Source organism: Rhyacophila brunnea, unplaced genomic scaffold (assembly GCF_057557595.1).
Source record: "Rhyacophila brunnea isolate RB1 unplaced genomic scaffold, BYU_Rbru_1.0 scaffold_2, whole genome shotgun sequence".
Lineage (NCBI taxonomy): Eukaryota > Metazoa > Arthropoda > Insecta > Trichoptera > Rhyacophilidae > Rhyacophila > Rhyacophila brunnea.
In genome coordinates, this window is record NW_028232859.1 from 31,384,924 (window position 1) to 31,404,845 (window position 19,922).

The 19,922-nt window shown below is 31.2% G+C and overlaps 1 protein-coding gene across 1 annotated transcript in view; it reads left to right on the forward strand.

The window, feature by feature from the left end:
• Nucleotides 1–19,922, forward strand: part of LOC147072187 (agrin-like) — a 411,557-nt gene that overhangs the window by 363,578 nt on the left and 28,057 nt on the right. Inside the window, exons 10-11 of the mRNA XM_085947184.1 lie at nt 3,909–4,154; nt 16,367–16,516. Of these exons, the coding sequence (XP_085803310.1) occupies nt 3,909–4,154; nt 16,367–16,516 (396 nt within the window). The remainder of the gene's footprint in view (nt 1–3,908; nt 4,155–16,366; nt 16,517–19,922) is intronic.

Here is a 19,922-nt window from a genome sequence, read left to right on the forward strand (position 1 = left end):
TAATTTCGTTAAAAAGAAGGTCTGGGAGATTTCCAGCTTCTTTGGGGCCACGTAGGAATACTTTAAAGCCTATTTCCTTGGTAAAATACAACGATTTGATGGCACTTCTACCATTTATATCCAGTGAGTGTCACGAATTTTATAAGACGCTACAAAAAGAAGACCAGACTCCAGATTTCCCCGAGGATGATTGAATTTATTATCAATATTTTTATGTACCTATCATATTTTTTGTGTATAATAATTTGCTGTCTAATTTTTCATACTTAGATACTTACTATCACTATAATCCTAATAAAATTTGAAAATTAATATCTTGTTATCTTTTAATACTGAAAATTATTAATATTACGCAAATCGAATGGTTCTTTCACTTTCTTAAAGGTAGGTATTTTGATTGCAGTAAAAGTTTTTTAGAGAATTCTGCACCATGTAATTTGAATGTGTAAAACTTTTTAGAGGTAAACAGCACTATGTACATTAAACATCATTTATTTTAAGAATCAAATGCATTTTCTTTTAAATTTTCCTTGAATATTGTAGAGAAACACCTCAAGTATCATTAAACCAAAGATCATAACAAATAGTATGAGAAAACCGGTAGTATTCTAACAAAAACTTCACGAAAAAACTTTGAACAGCCATTGTGAAAAAGTGTCTTTTTTGACATAGTGTAGTTTACCTCCCATGTACAGATATATCTACCTACATATGCGCTGCATCGTATATTTACCACCGATAATTAGCATGCGTTCAGAGGCGGTAATAATCCGTACGTAAATGTTTCATTTTTGTATAGAATATTCTAACATCTACCCGAAAATTATTTAAAAAATTGCCATATTGCACTAAAGTTAAAGGCTTTCGATCTTCAAGCAACTATATTATAATATATTATTGTTTTTTTATTCAGAATATAATCAAATTTTTAAAAAACTAACGCCATATATCTTCTTAATTATTATTCTACGTTGACCTTCGCGTGTATCATATTATTTTTAATATTTTTTTAAGTCACATACCTACGTATGATGGACATATTATATTATTCTGAATTAACTAAAATCTAAGTAATTAGTTTTGTTTACCGTGTATTCGATTTTGCTGATAGTAACAGTTGTTAACCATTCACTGTATCTGTATCGCTCATAGCCAGATCCGGACGATACACCGAAATTGGACAAAACTCGTTGGTTATTAAAGCAATATGACAATGTGTAATTATAAGACAGTCGTGTTATGCTTAATATATGAAAAATGTTGGCTGTAACCGCCTTAAGAATCGTCATTAATGATTGTTGGTCATTGATTCTGTGTATTTTACTGATGAATCATAGCATGGAAGTAAAACTCTGAAAAACTGTGGATTATTACTTTTAAAGGAGTTTTCTTGTTTTGTGAAAAATACAACTTTATCAGGAGTAGGTACTGTGCACAGATATAAGTAATATAATACACATTTTGATATATGAAAACACTGTCACATGAAAACCTATTGTTGTCATTACAAAAAAAAATCTCTTTCAGTTTTTTATCGCATTGTATGGGCCCCTTAATCGAATGCCTTTGAATAGAAATGTCATCGGCGGTGGTATGGGTTCACCGGGTGGGCGGCTGTTGCGCTAGTTAAGTGGGCGGGAGATTGGACTCACGGATGGGCGGCGATACAATCCAGGCCGCGAGGAGTCGAACCGCAGACCGCTGGTTCCAGTCGAGCGAACTCGCTGCGGGTAACCCCCCACTGTGGGTCATCATTTGCGATGGACGGTAGAACTACCAGCTAGCGGCCAGCATGTCCGAAGCGCCCGACCCATCGCATGCAGTTGTTGCGCCGTAGGATTGGTTTCTGAATAATTTCCGTTGCCGCTGATTGAGATGGAGATTCACTCGCTTTGAAATCGTTAGACCATTGTTATGCTTGTACGACAGTATTGTTACATGTGCTTAGAGTTAAAGCCATTTGCATATATCATAATTCACTATAATTATCGTGTGCATTATTGAATGTACATTATTCTATACATTTGAAGGCTCTCAAATTCATGTATGAAGCAATAAGTAACCGCAGATTAGATTTGACGATTTACCATTTTTTTGACAGATTAACAAATCTATCATTTTATAATATACATCTATCATAAAAAATACGCAATTGGCGCATGGCATTAAATCTAGCATTTTTTGATACCACAAACAACAGCTTCAAATTTTTCATAGAAGCACTAGAATATTACCAAATTTTCTTGAAAAACAACATGCTGGCCTTACATAATACACTGTAGCCAATCATAATATAATTATAATATAAATAGGTACCTACTATAATGTTCTAAGTTTTAATTTTTATTATCTAAGTTTTAATTTAATTTAATAAGTTAACGTTTTATTTAATACTTATTAATTATTATTCTTCGTCTCTATTTTTCACAATATATCTACAAAGTACCTACCTTTAATTAATCTGAATGTATGACAAGAAAAAGCTTTATTTATGTATATTTTAAACACGTATATAATTATCACTGTAATACTTAGATAATATTATAATGTTAAATGTTTTAAATTATTTATAAGAGAGAGATATAAACTAAAATCATAAATAACAAAATTCAATAAAATAAATGTCTGTACATACACAAGTTTTACTTACTGGTTCAGTGAAACTAAGAAACTCATATTGTTATTGCTTAAGTTTTTTCATAAACACAGACACACGTTTTTCGTACGATTCCTGTTTGGTGCAAAACTTTTTATGATCTTATCAAATCCCCAATAAAAATAGTTATTACCGCCATATAACCCTAGACATTCTGCTTACTCATGAACTGGGTCATACTCATAGTGTGATTCCGGCGCTAAAACTTTGCGTTTAGTTTTGCGGTGACAATATTGTCATTTTCAAGTTTGTGAAATTTAATCTTAAGGTATTCATACCCACGCCATGTGTCGCTTCGTTTTATTATTCAGCTACATGCCTCCGTACTCGAAGAGGGTAAAAAGATGATCTTGCTAATAAAGCGTGGTCGAGTTTTTTTTATTTTATTCCATTTAGCCTGTGTAGTATCGTACAAAAATCTGCAAATCTTTACCGTATACAGCGACATACGACTTTCATCTCATTTTATTATCAATTCGATTAAGCGATAAACGATAAACATCATCGGATCTTTTACTAGTATACTCGTAAACTTTACGTCATGGAAATCTATAGATTAACCATCATACCTGGGAGATGCAGTAAAATAAAAATAAGATACTTTTTCCGTAGATAATACCTTTTCTTTTCATTCTACAATTTCAATCCTGACGTTACTATGCCTATCAGGTTTAATGTTATTATAAAAAGGTATAATTAACTCGGAGGAAGAAATATTGGAAGATCTAAATTGAAATGATTTAACGCCGTCACGTCCTTCCAAATCCTTGACACATAAGACAGCCAAGATTCGCGCCGGATTATAGAGGCAATGATGCTGAAGAAAGTCTATTTATTTGTTTACATTTATTATTTCTCTAATAACTTACATTGGTACTATTGTAATGTCTTGAAAAGAATTCGATCAATTCTTTAATGAGCTTCCTTTGAAATGAATGATTTTCATTTTTTGCTAAGTAATACTTTTCGATATGAAGATAATTTATCCGTATTGTGAAATTATATGTTCGCAAACTAGACATAAATTTATTTGCCCATCTTTATGAAGTACACTTCTTCCTAGACAAATTTAATAATATTAGGTATCTACTGGTAATTTATTATCTTTTTATCAGATCATTCATAGATAAAAAAAATACTATTTTACAGAATGTGTCTGTAGAGATATTTCTTTAGTTTATTGTATCTAATTCAATAGACTAATGAATTATTTTTTATTATTAATGATAAAATTATTTTTCTTTGTTCACAGCACTTTGCCTGGACGTCGAGTGCAAATTTGGTGCCCGTTGCGCAGCTGGTGAATGTATCTGTCCCCAAGAGTGCAGCGATTCAGATTCTGAACCTGTTTGCGCAAACACAATGATCACGTATCCTAGTGAATGTGAACTCCTGAAAGCGGCTTGTAGTCTTCCCGCTGGACATCGTCAACTACATGTCATTTTCTATGGAGACTGTAAGGATCGATTTGCAGTGGCTGGCCCACCTATTGCGCTAAGTGGGTATTTTTTTAAACTGTAATACCGTTACAATTACAATAATTTACCTATTTAAACGAAAACGTTAAAAAATATACTTTTTCCATTTTTTTAGACTTTAAACAAGATGTATTTTCTATTTTAATGTTAGTTACTTATTGCTCTTGGTAATTATTTTTAGTATAGTTATTGATAGATATCTAAAAACTTATATGATATAAAGGATTATTAACAAACATAATATTATAGTCAATGAGAACTAAAAAACTTAGTTTCTTATTTAAATGTCACGTCAAATAAACAAGCTTTTTATCAAAAAATATTAAAATAAATTACATGGTTAGCTGATCAAAATTAATAATAATTATCTGTTCACACATTACGTGCATTGAAAGTTTTCAATAAACGAGCGCACGAACGTTTGTGACATGCAATATGTTTAAAACTATGTTTTTAATTGTTTAGATTAAAATAATAATATACCTAAATATATTTGTGGTTAACATTGACGCATTAACCACAAAATTATTATATTGAAAAGTCTTTGATGTCATTATTGATTTTATCGCACAATATTATATATCGACTATTCATGGTAATATTATTTTATAATCGTATATTCTTGTCCGATCCTAATATGATCATATTATGGGCCTATATTATCGCAATATTTTTTTCATAGTATACCTATGACAAAATGTTTTTAATAATTTCTCATTTGTACTGACACCCAATGGGTAACTATGTAATATACATAAGATTCGCTATCAAACAGGAATGGCAATCAAGAACAGAATTTTCAATCCTGACATTATGGGATTAGTACTTTTTTTCAATCTCGTGATCTCGAAGTTAAGCAAAAATAAATTGTAGTACTTACTTAAGTATTATAAAATTTTAACAACAAAACTTCATACAAATCTCAGATGTAGTAGTAAGTAGTCTCTTAATTCATGATTTAGTATACGACGTTTTATGATTATGCATAATAATATGAATAGTATTTTTATATGAATCAATATATAATTTTATATAAACCAACCTTTTTCTTCAAATCAAATTCGTTTAGTTTACAAAAACATGCTAGTGCATCAAAAACCATACAAGAAAGTAATCCCGAAATGAACTTTTTTATACTAACAAGATTTCAACATTTGTTTTATTCCAGGATGTTGGTATTAATAAATAGAGCTGAATCTCGGGACTTTAAACCATATTACCTATACACTATACATACAGAGTATATACTTAATAAATTTATTTACATAGTGAATATTCATTAAAATGCATCATGAAAACGAAATGCACTAGGAGCCATCGAAAAGTCATAGTATTCGTATAAATATTCAACATTTCAAATTTATGTAAACTTTGTCATGAAATTTCTCCGAGTAAAGTAATGCACTTACGTGCTTCGTAGAAGGTCACATATTCTAGGCGGGCTAAATCTCAAATAATATTACGTTTTATTTTTAAATAAACCTCCTAAAGTATCATTGAAATTTGAACTTGCATTGCTTTCACATTTCTTTGGGTATATTTACGACCGTATACCTCTCTGGATTATTATAAGAATCAATGTAAATGAATATGGTTTGTAAATCTTCTTATTGTGAGACATATGGGAATTTATTTTGTATCTACGACGCCCACTTAAAAAATATCTGGCCATCATTTTATTATCGTTACAATCTATTCAGTTATTATCATCTGCTTACATACCGTAATTGAATAAAGTTACCTAAAGGATTCGTTATTTAGAATAATCCTATTAATATCTTCAACACTATTATATTACAAAGAATAACATTAAATCTTTACTTTTATTTATTTATTATCTATCCGGATGTTTCTATATCTACTTAAATAATTATAATGCTTCCGTTACTTGTGCCATTATTAAATAACATCTTGGCATTCAGATCTATTATGACTATTTATTATTTTATTCCTTAAAAAAGCAATAGGACTTATAAAACGTGTTGAAAGATTTATATTGACACATATTATTATTATTATATAAAATAAAAAAATAATTACATAGATAATTATAATTTTATCGAAATTGTAAAATACATAAATAATAATATTATTTATTTTTCTGATGCAAATATTTAAATAGCTTAAATATATTTGAAATAATACTTATATAATGATAAATAATTATCTGTAAATAAATCGTATTTGGAATAGCTTTAGGCTTTCTGATTGTATTATTCATTTATTTCCCATAAATAAGCTTAAAGAGATAATTTCAACAAGGAAGTAATACGGAATTGGATTAATTTTACAAATCAGATTACGTATGTTGCCTTTATTTTTTCAGGCAATCGTAATACTTGTTTACATCTAAATGATTTAATCAAGATTAGCTTAACCTCAAACATTTAGTTAATTACAAACAAAAACACAATATCAGGCAAGTTGATAAACACGCCAACGGCACAGATATGGAGTTTGTTTGTAGGAAATCTGAAAGGTATTGTTATACACAAATCACTGCTTTTATTACAGGCCGAAGTTTTGGGGGGCATTAAATACAGAAGCAGCAAAAAATATTGTTTAGGCTTCTTGTTTTAATATTCTATCAATTTAAAAGTTTACGATTGCTTCTTTGAAATTTTCCTAATATAAATAAATCTTACTTTGAGACAATGCTATTTACAGATTACTTATTACATTCCTACATTCGTTATAGCTGGGTACATTAGTACTTATATCTATATTTTTAAATTGTATTGTATTCTCTGGTGACCAATAATCCATGTCTACTATCTTCTTTTCCCTTTCCGAGATGTTTCGAGCTCTTTATAGAGTTCATTCTCAGGGGATATAATATAGCAACGTTTGCATCTTTACATTTATATACCTAGCAAAACACTTTGCGACATTACTCCATTTGAAAATAGACTCTGTAACGAGTACGATGTAAATGAGAATTCATATATTAGTATGTGGTACGATATTGATCATTATCTATCAGTCTAAATACATTTGATTGCGGGATTCGAACCCATGACAAACTAGTCAAGAGATACGCGTGCTTATTTCTTATGTTTAATCCCAGTATACACACCCACTAAGTTTTGCAAATCCCGAATCTCACTCGATTTCTTGATACCAAAATGAAGAGGGTTGAAAATTTTGAACTTACTTTTATATGAATTTTGACTTAATTTTTAATTGAAATTTAAAGAAAGCGGTTAGGTTATAATTTTCTCTAATATAAATCGTATTTTTAAGGAAATAACATTAATACACGACTTTTCGGTATTACGGTATCAGAAATAAGACAAATAAAAACTAAATCATCAATTAATATAGTGCTAGTAAATGTGGGATCTCTAGTGCATGGTACGTTTGTTTTATTTACCCTCTACATAGAATTATTGTACTTGGTGTATGTTATTACCAAATTCAAAGTCACCCACAGTATATTATAAAGGTTATATTATTATGAAAAGTTTCCCAATCTAGTGATTTGTTTTTAAATGTCGATTAAAAGATCCAAAAGCGACGGATGGGTTAATAATATAAAGCCGTGTTATATCGGTATCATAATATATATAAAAATATTTTAGAACACGTTTCATTTCTTTGTTTTTAATTCCGGGACTGAACAAAATACAAACCCCGAGATTGAATGTCCAGGGATGTAATTTATTTGAACCCGATAATATTAATGGGTACGGTATAATTATTATTAATTTATTATTGCTACAGCCAAAAATACATCGGAATAAATACGTGTAGTACAAATGACATAAAAATTTATGATTATTATTGCGGGGGGGTGCAAACGGTATAAAACGATTTTAGTTTCGAACATGTATGGTCTCTCCAGAATTTAATGTACCTGCCGAATGATTTACGCTACATTAATTTTATGAGTACAGCTGTAATATAATAATATTAAATTTCATATGCCGCTTCATATTATTCTGGGAACCAAAGAAACTTAGTCAGCAGAACTAATTTTAAACTAACACAAAGTCGGACTCGTTGTAAGTCAGGTGCGGTATTAAATCGCTCGCTTTTATGCAAAATGTTTTCTCAAGAGTATCAACAAAACTATCATGAAGCTCAAACATTACGCATCCTTTCACTACGTCATACAGTTTCCGTAATTTTGCGGTGCCGCCCGTCATACTGAACCTGAAATACATACGTAATATTCATACCTTTTCTTACGAAGCGTAATGTTCCGTCTTGGAATTTTTCATTCAAAAATTTCCATGTTATTATTTTCGTTACCTACATTAAATCAGTTCAGTGGGGGAGACAATTTATTATTTATCTGTCAGGTTCTTAATAATAATATATAATACGTGTCTTTTTTATAAAATTTTAGTCTTTATCATAGTATGTAATATGTATATATTCTAATTGCTGAAGGCATGGCCCTCATAAGGGGGGGCTGACAGGGCTCTAGTCTGGGGGCCCGGTGTGGCGGCTCGGTCAGCTAAGTGAGATAAACACACGTCACAATTTTGCTCTAATTGTAAAAAAGTCGCCTTCATTATATTATTAACTTTTTAAAATATGTGGTTGTGCGATGTAAATTAATGTGATGATGTATTTATTACGGGTAGAATTACATTTATATTTATTTTTAGTGTATTTTCCAACTAATAAAAATTGCTATTTTATCCAATATGGCGAGGGGTCACACGTTACTTGGCTACCACAAAATGAGGTTGCGATCAGATTCTTCTCTGGTGCTATAGCTCTAGGTTAAACCTTAGTCACCTTACGCATAGTCCTCTACTCAACCTGGTCATCCAGACGCCTTCTCCAGCATCACTCTGTCTCTCCGTAGGGCATGAAGCTGGAAAAGTTGTGGTCATTTTAAAATATGACTTGATTAAACCATCTATGAATCATCTACAAATTTCTTATTAGTAGAGAAAATTAAAATCTATACCTATATAAAAATACAGAATAAATATTCATATATCAAATTTATATTGTCTGTTAGTAGACTGTGATTTCTCTACTTTTTTCATGTCTCGAATTCAAGAAAATTTGTTTTCTCAATAAGTTGACATTATTACAATATTAGATCTTTCTGCCAAAATGTTTTTAGCAAAAAAAGGTTTTTTTATCTCTTATATAATATAAATATTTAATATTTTCACTTGCAAATTTAAATAAAAAATGCATTCCGAGTCACGGTCGACAAAAAAAATCGGATAAATTTTATATGCAACATAGCGTTTTTTCATCACAACCAAGGCATTGAATATGCTAGAAAAATACCATAGGTAGAGTATATACTTGATATATGGGTTTTTGCGTTTTTCAAGTATCTAAAAATGCTATATATATTGACAAGAACAACTACGCTAAGGTGCCAATGCTTGACTCGTGGCCTTTTTTTTACCGAGAAATTAGCGTAGTGACAATTTTTCGATTTCTCGAGATTTCAGAGAGTCAACATTTCTCAATCATAACATCTAACAGTGAGGTTTAAAAATTTTATTGATTTTGTATTCATCAAAAGTAGGTAAAATCATAATAATATTCTATATATCTACGGTCTACATAATTTCCCGTAAATATTAATATCCAAGAGTGCAAGTGCACTACTCTTTTTCAGTTATCCTTGGTTTACGTAGTTACTCTTCTTTCGTAGAATCGATAGGATATATTATTAATATTAAAATCACATTTGATTTATTGAAAATGTATTTAAGTATTACTAAATACTTACATAGTACGTATAATATAATGATTCAATATTTATTGTGAGTAAACCATACTAAAATAAATGGCTCAGTAGGTAGACGTATTAACATTAACCGCGTATATTCAACGATATTCAAATTGCGTCGTAATTCTAACTAAAGGATGAACAGCTAATATATTAAGAAAACGACGGGTTCATCGTATGTAACTGCCATGAGATTTGTAATAATGTTAATTAATATTCACATTCATTTTCTTTCATATAGAATGACTAGCATGTCATTTATATTGTCTCAAAATGGCTTAAATGAGTTTCCTGTCATACCTTTGTTTTATTTCGATGTGGTTTTGTGATATACCTACGCTTTATTTGACAGACACTTTTACCTGAGATAATAAACGCGGAGGCAATATAGAAATATATTTTTTAAAGTAAATAATTACATTTTGTTTTGTTGTTATAAAATTGATTACACATAGATGACTACAACTGTATTGTAAAACACAATAAAACTTATTCCATCAAAGAAATATTTTATCATTAAAAACTTTTTCATAATAATATATTATATTAAATTTATATATTTTTTTTTCTGTTAGTCGTTACACATCCAAATTATATTTTACATTTTTCTTGACTTGCCATCCTCTATCAGAGATCGGCCACCATGGGGACAATCTTGACTCTTATCATCCGTTACTCAGTGAAACTACACTCATACCAATCACGGATTTTTTAATCCATGAAATGCGGCGTCGTTTTCTGCTACGTTTACGGTTGATCTACAATTGATGACAAGTTGGAGAATGCTGTACTTTTATCCTATCATAATTTGGGCAAGATACTTTCTGGTTTTGATAATACGCAAAACTTTTCTTACATTTCCCATTCATTTGAGGACATCAACATCAATTGTTTAAATAATATTGTACTTAAATAAAAAAATAAAAATTTGAATATTAATAACATATCTGTTACATTTTTTTATCTATAGCATTTTCCACGTCTGTGTGTAGAGCATAATCAATATAGAATAATACAGACAAAACCAATATATATTACATTATACTATAATTATAATATAAAAAATATACTTACTCACTGGCATAGGGAAAGCACATGGTCGTGCCACTTCCTGCAGTTCATCGCCACGTCTCGCGCCTTCCACATAGATTGCTTTTGTAGCACCGCTACAGGATGAGGTTGTGCCACAATGGTACAAAGTTTCACACTCACTGGCGGCAACCGCAACACATGTCCCTACCACTTGAAGCATGTCCTCGTGATTACTTCAATCACCAAGGGCTGCTGTGTCAGCTCACAAACTCGAGTGTCTGTAACACGGTCGTACCAATGTACCCCTTAATTTCGGCAGAGACATCGTATCATAAATATACTATAAGTATATTAAAAAAATAAAACAAACATATAATAACAATAACTGTGTTGATTTTTCTTCTAACTAATTGAATTTCCAACAAGGAATAATAGAAAAATAATGTACTAATATTCACAAATTTGTGATATACCTATATAGTAACACTATATTTAAATAAATCCAACGGTGCAGTGAAAGAGAGTTGTGATATTTTTTTTATTTTGAAATATAATTTATAAATCCGATTGTAGTATGGAACCCTAAAAATAATAGGAGATCTCATAATGATAAAATATACACACCAGATGGCTTTTGAATAGGTAACTGTTATTTTCGAAATGTCTTATAAATATTGACTAAAACTTTCATACTTACATTATTGTTATGTTGGATCTACATTGTAAATTCTGATGTGGGAGTTTTTAAATCAACTTCATCGACCGTATATACGTCATATATCTACATACTAAAAATAAAAATGCGGCATTATTTATGGATGGAAACCTGAACACAATAGACACGATACATACATTATCATCAATGTCGTTATTTAGGGCTTAATATAACGTACATAATAAAGACCGTATTATATTTTTTATGAACAGCAACGGCTCTTCCACTCTCGTTTCCGCCATCTGACCGGTCAAATACATCATTTGAAGTGGACTCTACGACCGAAAATGACTTGGACCAGAGATCTTCGAGTACAGTCGAGCGAATGGCGTGCGAAGATATTCACTGCGATTATGACGCCACTTGTATTCTCGGAGCCGATGGCTACCCAAGATGCTCCTGTGTATTTTCCTGCCCCTTGGACGAGACCAGCGAAGACTACTTTCCAGTTTGCGCGTCGGATACGAGACTTTACACTTCCATGTGCGCTATGAGAATGGAAGGATGTCACAAGCAAATTGAACTAAGACTTCGACCGCTTGAACTTTGCAAAGGTGGACCAACCGAGAAGTTTTTTTGCGCTTCAATGTTTGCACTGCATGTAGCACGATGTTTATATTTCTAGCATGTGGTTTAAGCAACAGACTCTTAAAACATTAAAGGGGAAACATTTACTTTATATTATCAATTTAAAAAATGAACTAAATATTTTCTCCAATTTAAAATGACTTCAATTTCTACAATTACCTAGTTTACGTAAACAATTTTTAGGTGTCACTCTTTAAATGTTTAAATGTCCATAATTGTAATTATTTTTGTTACAATCAGCAGATTTCTATGTTAGCCTAAATTTAATTTAAACAATCATCTTCATATCTAACTATGTGACAAGTAGACAACCAAATTTACATATTATACAGATATCGAAGTATACAGGAAAAATCATAAATTCTACACAAAATTGTCTTTGCTGATATCGAAAACAAACGCTCTAATTTACTTCGTCAATAGTTTAAAGTACCTACCCAAACCTTTTCAGAGCGGTTCCGGTTTGGCGCAGAACAACGTTTTGTTATATTATGTACACTATAGATATCAATTCAAATAAATCATAATCTTCTGAATAAATACTACACATACATTCTTTTATATAATATTGTGTCTTTTCATCTAAATTCTCTAGTTAACACTATTAAAATTACGTTTCAAATGATACGTATTAGAAGGTCTATCAATTAAAATAATTGTTTGTAAATCCATTAAAATACTCAGATCAATCCAGATTAAAAAATAAAATTCCCTTGCATATACATAGTACCTACCATTTTTTTTCTTGATTTCTTTGTTGCACTTCTTTCTCGTTTGTCTTATTTTTCATTTCGTTTCCATGAACGCTATTTTTTTTGTTGCATTTTTATCTGGCGCACGTTTGTGTGTTTTTTTCATTTCTGTTGTCAATTCGATTAATATTTCATGTCGCACTCGTATTTTTAAAAAGCTTTATTTTTCTCGTTTCTAGTTAGCATGAAATTTATTAGAATTAATGCATTTGTTTTAAATAAATCTGTTTTTCCATTAAGCCATTTTAACCAAGTACAGCTCTAATGTATGCATTAGACCAGGGGCGGGCAAACTTTTTGGATGGAGGGCCAATTTCAAGAATTCAAAATGAGCGGCGGGCCGCAAGTAAAATACCATTTTTAGATATACACTATATATTATCACGAAAAATAAACATTACAAAAAAATCAATGAGAAGAATGAAAGTGTTGTACATTTTTTCAAATTCAGGTGTTAATTTTGTGGTTGATATTTTCAAAACTGCTTGTAAATGGACATCGGAGATATTTGATCGTAAAGAATTTTTATTGAGGTTCATGATCGAAAATGTTTGTTCACATATATAGGTTGATCCAAAAACAACGAACATTTTTCTTGCATAATCTTTAAGTTGGTCGAATTTGTCTGAATTAAGGGCACTGTAAAATTTGGAGATATCTTTACGACGATGCAATTCTGTTAAATCAGTGTCACACTGCAGACCAATAATCTCAAGTTGTAGCTCTGTCAGTACACTATCAATATCTATTGAAAATGGATCGCGTACTGTTACTAAACTTGTCTCAATTTTTCGGAAGTCACCAAATCTTTGTAAAAAATCGTCATTCAGAGCTTTAATAATTTTACCATATTCTTCAAATTTATATTCTGGTATATTCAGCAACTTCAAAGATGGAAAGTGGTCCACGTTGTTATTCGATATTTGTCGAAAGAACAACTTGAGTTTTCATTGAAATCCATTCAAACTCTTCACCATATCGTGTGCATATATTTTTTTCCTTGCAACGCAGATTTAAAAGTATTTAAATGTGTCACGATGTTCAACATAGAAAATAGTGGGTACATAGTGTGAGACGAGACGCAAGACGTACTGAGATAATACATTAACGAAACAACAAATTCTTCAAATTTTTATCTATTGTCAATATTTTTTAAGAAGTTATTCGTAATCAGAAGTACTATTAATGATGGCGGGCCACAAAAAAATACCCGGCGGGCCACATGCGGCCCGCGGGCCGCAGTTTGCCCTCCCCTGCATTAGACTATACTTTGTCAATATTTTTACCAATAGATGTTGTTAAAGCATATGCAGGAATGAAAATTTTACATTAAACGCTATCCTCAGTAAAGACAAAAATATATAATATTTAGATTCTAGTCAAAGTCTTTAGAATATTTGAAAATAATATTATCAAATAATTTAAATTACTTAAATCATTAAAAAATACTTTTTGGTTTGAATTAATATTTGATAATATAATATATTTTCAATAAATTTAATAACATCATATTTAAGTATTCTTGACTTGCCACATGTCTTCAGTTCGTACACTTAATTTATCACAGGTGGTATTTCATCCGAACAAATAATTTATCTCGCAAAATGTAAATACCACAAATCAAAGTATGCGTTTCAAAGCACACTAGGCCCAAGGGGCTTAATAGAATCGCTTTTGGTTGCTAAATAAATCATGGCTCATGATTGCTTTTCAAACAATTTCCAAATAATTAACATCCAAATTGATATCCTTCCGATATCGAATCGACCAATGGCGCACAAATTGAAATAAAACATTTTGGAATACACTTTTAGCGAAAAGCTTTTGTTTAATGCCACAATGCCTACATTTTAAAATACTTATTACAGAAATTATTTAAATAAAATATTATTATAAACTTACAAAATCAAATGTAAGTATTATAAATTATTTGTCAGCATATATTTTGTGTTTTAGCTTTCGTCAATTAATATGTATTTTTATAAATACTTGATTAAAAATATTTTTAATTTGTGGTTGTCTATGACAATATAAACTAAATCAATTTTAAATATTTGTTAAAAATATTTTATGTAAACAAATAAACGATAGTGTTATACAATATAAACAGAAAATTCAATCAAAATTTCAAAAATTGTTCAATTTTTATGTAGGATAAACAGTCAGTAAACAACAATTTGTTTGATTTTAATATTCCCTTTACTGACAGTTTACCCTCTTATAAAATAATATTATTGAAATTTTCGTAAACCCTTCTCACTATGAAAGTTATCGTACACCACTAGAATGAAATATAGATTCTCTGTCGAAGTGTTTATATACATAGTAGTTGGTTAATGTATCTTGCTTGTTTTGCAAACTCCAGGAGCCCCGTGTAAATAAACAAAACTCGTACCGTAGAGGGACCTATCTACTTCCAGATATTATTTATTCAAAGGTTTGACTTTAAAAAGGATTTATTGAGGATTTCTTTCATTGGCTAGCAGACCCTGTTTTATTGAGTTATCCCTTTGCATGTTACACTTAAAGAAGGAAGTTTTGCAGAAAACTAGTTTCGATTTGAACGTGAAGCCTTAAAGGAGAGTTCCTCCGATATTATTTGTTTGTGCAGCTATCTCGCGCTGAGAGTTGTGGCTTTTATTTAGAGCCCTCGAAGGTGTAATGATGGCGCGAAGGTACATTTTGAGTGAAATTTTCAATCTCGCAACGCGTTTGTTGTCAGAAAATAAATTCAAAAATCAGTGTGACGACTAGAGAATATGTTTGTGCCCACGCGGCAAGGGTTGAGCGAAGTTTGCCTAAAATAACTTTATGAATAAACAAATATCATTCCCATATGGGAATTGAATTTCCTCGCTATAGAAAACCACTTTATTTTACCAAGTTTACAAGTAACTCCTCTCTTGACGTATGAGTGGTGAATAAAATAGTGGAATAGTAACGTCTGATAAGATTTGAAAAAATGTTTGATGTTGGCTTATTGTAGACCTTAAACATAGAAAGCTATCATAGTTACCGTCGCTTTAAAACAACTGATATTATTGTGCAAACACTATAGGTATAACAATAATAATGTAGTTTTATAGAAACAATAAAATATGGTCTATGTAATATTTTGAGATATTAAGTAGATAATACTATAATATATTATTATACACACGTTTGTATATTTTATATTCATAATTAATTATACCTACCTACATATTTTTTTCAAAAATATCCTAATTACTATTAGATTCACTAGAAAATATATTTTTTAGGTATCAATATTATTATGAAAATCTGTATTAGTTATGACGTGTCCATTGTCATTAATAGTTTAGACATAAGTTCAAAGTGCAGTATATTATATAATGTTTATTGCGAGTTTCATATAATTAGGAAAATAATATTGTGTACCTACATATTTTTAAAGTCCAAATCTTTTTATAGGTATGGAAGCTCGGCCATGTACCGGTGGTTTACTGATGCTAGACACATCCGGTCAGGAGTTGGACTGCGGAGGTGGACCCGGCAGACGAGATTGTCCCGTTGGAAGCTATTGTCATCAAACAATGGTCTCAGCCAGATGCTGCATCAAGAGTAAATATTGATGTTATTTATACTATTGAAAATGTAGATCTCAAATTTATTCGTAATTCGTTAACTGTCCCGCAGACACGTTGCACGTCTCAACCGCATCCGCTGTGACCCAAGACCGACTATATACTTACAGGCCGTGGCACTAAATTACGAATTACGATGCTAGAGCTAGTAATAAAATTGATTACCGAATTTAATGCTGTTTCCTGTTTACAATAAGTATAACCGCTTATTTTAATATTCAACAACCATCATTGATAACTAGCACTACCATCGAAGTTTACAGTTTCGTGTCACGGCTTGTATATGTGGCTATCAATGGTTCAGTGAGAACCAAGCAGTGTCAACAAAACCCCTCGCTTTCAAATTAATGTTATTCATTTAATTACTTATTTAATTATTGTTAAGTGCATAATAATTATTTATTATATCTTTGTATACATTTTTCACACAATCGAATTCCTACTTAGTAAGCACTTTGTTTACCTCTGCGATATTTATTTAACGTTTATTATATTTTCTCACTAAGCCTGGATATTGAGGTAGGCATTTTCCATCGTGATGGGTTCAATAAAATACTGTCGGGAGGAACCAAGTCAGTCTCTCCGTAATATTCACTTGATAAACTTGTATTTTGCTAGAGAACTTAGTGCCACTGAAAATAGCACCTACCTTTGTTGTATTGTACCGATTGTACACTTGCACTTATGTAACCATAAATAATCTCTCACTTCTCCATCATCACGAATAACCACGATCGTCTTCCATCTACTACACCATCGACCACTCCTACATGTCGGCCTTAGGTCACAGCGAATTTGGTTAAGCCTTGACTGTGACCATACCCTATTCTTCTTCTTCTTCTTTCACCCTGTCACGTCCCAACATTGGGGCATAGGGCAAGCACAAGTTGGCGCCACTTCCCTCGGTCCATCGCCAACTCCTGCGCCTCCCGCCATGTCAGACCTGCAGCACGTAGGTCGCTTTTGTAGCATCGCTGCAGGGTGAGGGAGGGCCGGCCACGGCGACGGAACCCTTGAAGCTTCGCCACAAGGATGCGAAGTGCCGCACTCTTTGGCGGCATCCGGAATACATGTCCCAGCCACGTAAATCGTCTCTTCATGATAAATTCAATCACCGAAGGCTGTTGTGTCTGCTCACGAGCTCGGGTGTTTGTAACGCGGTCGTACCAATGTACCCCTAAGATTCGGCGGAGAAATCGATTCTCAAAGCTCAAAAACCGAGACTCTTGAAGCTTAGTAAGATGCCATGTCTCACAGCCATACAGGAGCACAGGTAGCACGCACGCGTTAAACAAACGACATTTGGTCCTCATAGAATACAGCCTTGACCTCCATGCGACTCCAAGTTGGTTGAACGCAGAGCCCGCCACACCCATGCGGATTCCAAGCTCACTAGAAATACCACCATCATCGGCAACCGTGGCACCCAAATACATACCCACCCATTAAATACAAATCAGTTCTCTGGTAAAAAATATGGCCTTATTCTATTACTAATGAAAGATTGCGTTTAATATAGGTAATTATTTTTCAGTGACCATCGAATAAACGAACGAAAAATAAATTAAAAATGATAATATAATAATAGTTACGCGAGTCTAATATTTTTTCTTGATTTAAGAGGATTATGTCATCTATGAAATACCCAAAGACATTGCACGGTGGAAATACCTCATATAATATGCAAATTGATCGACAGTAATAAAATAAACAAAATAGTAATGAGAGTGTTAAATTTTACGTTTATTGCCGCTGTCACAGTCCTGTATAATTTTCTTTTGACACTTTTCTATTCTTAGATAATATCAAAACACATAACATTATTACGTCTATTGTTATCGTTTTATTATTGTTATAACACGTTGTTTGTAAATTTGTTTTTCGTGTTTTTGTTAGATTTACATTTCGATTATTTATTATGTTTACATTAAATTTAGACGATTAATTTCTTATTTCATATATTTTTTCCACATTAAAATGCCTCGTACTTTGCATAATGGCAATAATAAAATTTTGTTAATATTCATACCATTTTACCAACCATTATGATGCATTTTATTGTAGATAAATATTATTCCTATTGACGTGGCTAAAATAAAATAGATGCAAATTTTCACGAGAAATAATAACCCGTCTAATCATAATAAAGTATTTTTCGCCTTGGTAAAATTTCCAAATATTTGAGTGACTTATTTTGTCGGGGGGCTTCCAAAGTGTCCTTCAACTTAGCAAAACTTTCCTTCTAAATGTTAGACAGAATTCTTCAGTTTTTTCTCTCTTCTTCTTAACGCTTTATTACGGCGTCAATTTTAATTATCTTCACAACAATATTTTATAATCCTCTGCGTTTTATGGAAAATTTAATTACGCTATTTTTTCAATAGACACTTCACTTTTAACCTTATTTTTGTGAATATTTTATAATTTCACAAACACTAGAAAATACTATAATTTTATTAATAGATAAATAAATACTAAATTTTATCTAGTGTAATTTATTAAATTAAGACATTTAAAAAAAATCTTAAATTAAATAACTACTAAGTAAATACGCAGATACCTAGTTACTATTGAGATTTATTGCATAGGTAGGTACCTACCAACTCATCAAAAAATGTTACAAAATAAAAATTAGAAAATCTTATTCTTTAATACAGTAGTTTTCAAACTTTTTCATTTCACGGCACCCTATTTTTTACTATTTTTCTAGTTACGATTTTTTTATCTCCCGATATGCATTTTCCTTCAAAATAGCAGCTGAGAATTTTTTTTAAGGACAATAATCTATCATACGAATGCTTACTTTTTTCTTTCGCAGTGGGATGTAATGACTTTTTTCTCATAATATGAATCATTGCGGCAATATATCAGCAATGTTTTTTTTCATTTTACTTTTACGAAATACAGAATTATGATATTTCCGACAATAAAAAATGTAGGTACTGACATATAATTTTGCATAATATATTATATTTTTACGATCATGCATAGTACGTGGACCTATATCAAAGTGTTAATACTACAATTATTATACTCGTAGTATGGTTAGCCAGTCTAAAAATACCCTTGTCTTCTGAGTTGAGGGAAAGGACGTTGTTCGGTGATTGGGCATTCGGAAGTAAATTAATATCCGCTTTCGACTACGCAATAAAGCAATTTGGTATGTTAATGTTAAATTATGTTATAGTCTAAAGAAAACAGCCACCTAAACCATCCGAATATATCATTGTTATCGTACATCAACACATTAAATCAAGATTTCAAGGCTTCAGGCGCCCCGGCGCATAGTTTGAATGCCACTGCTTTAATGATATTGTAAAATAATTAATATAAAAGTTATTTACGCTTTACCATCGGCTTCAATAAAAAGAATATTTATCCAA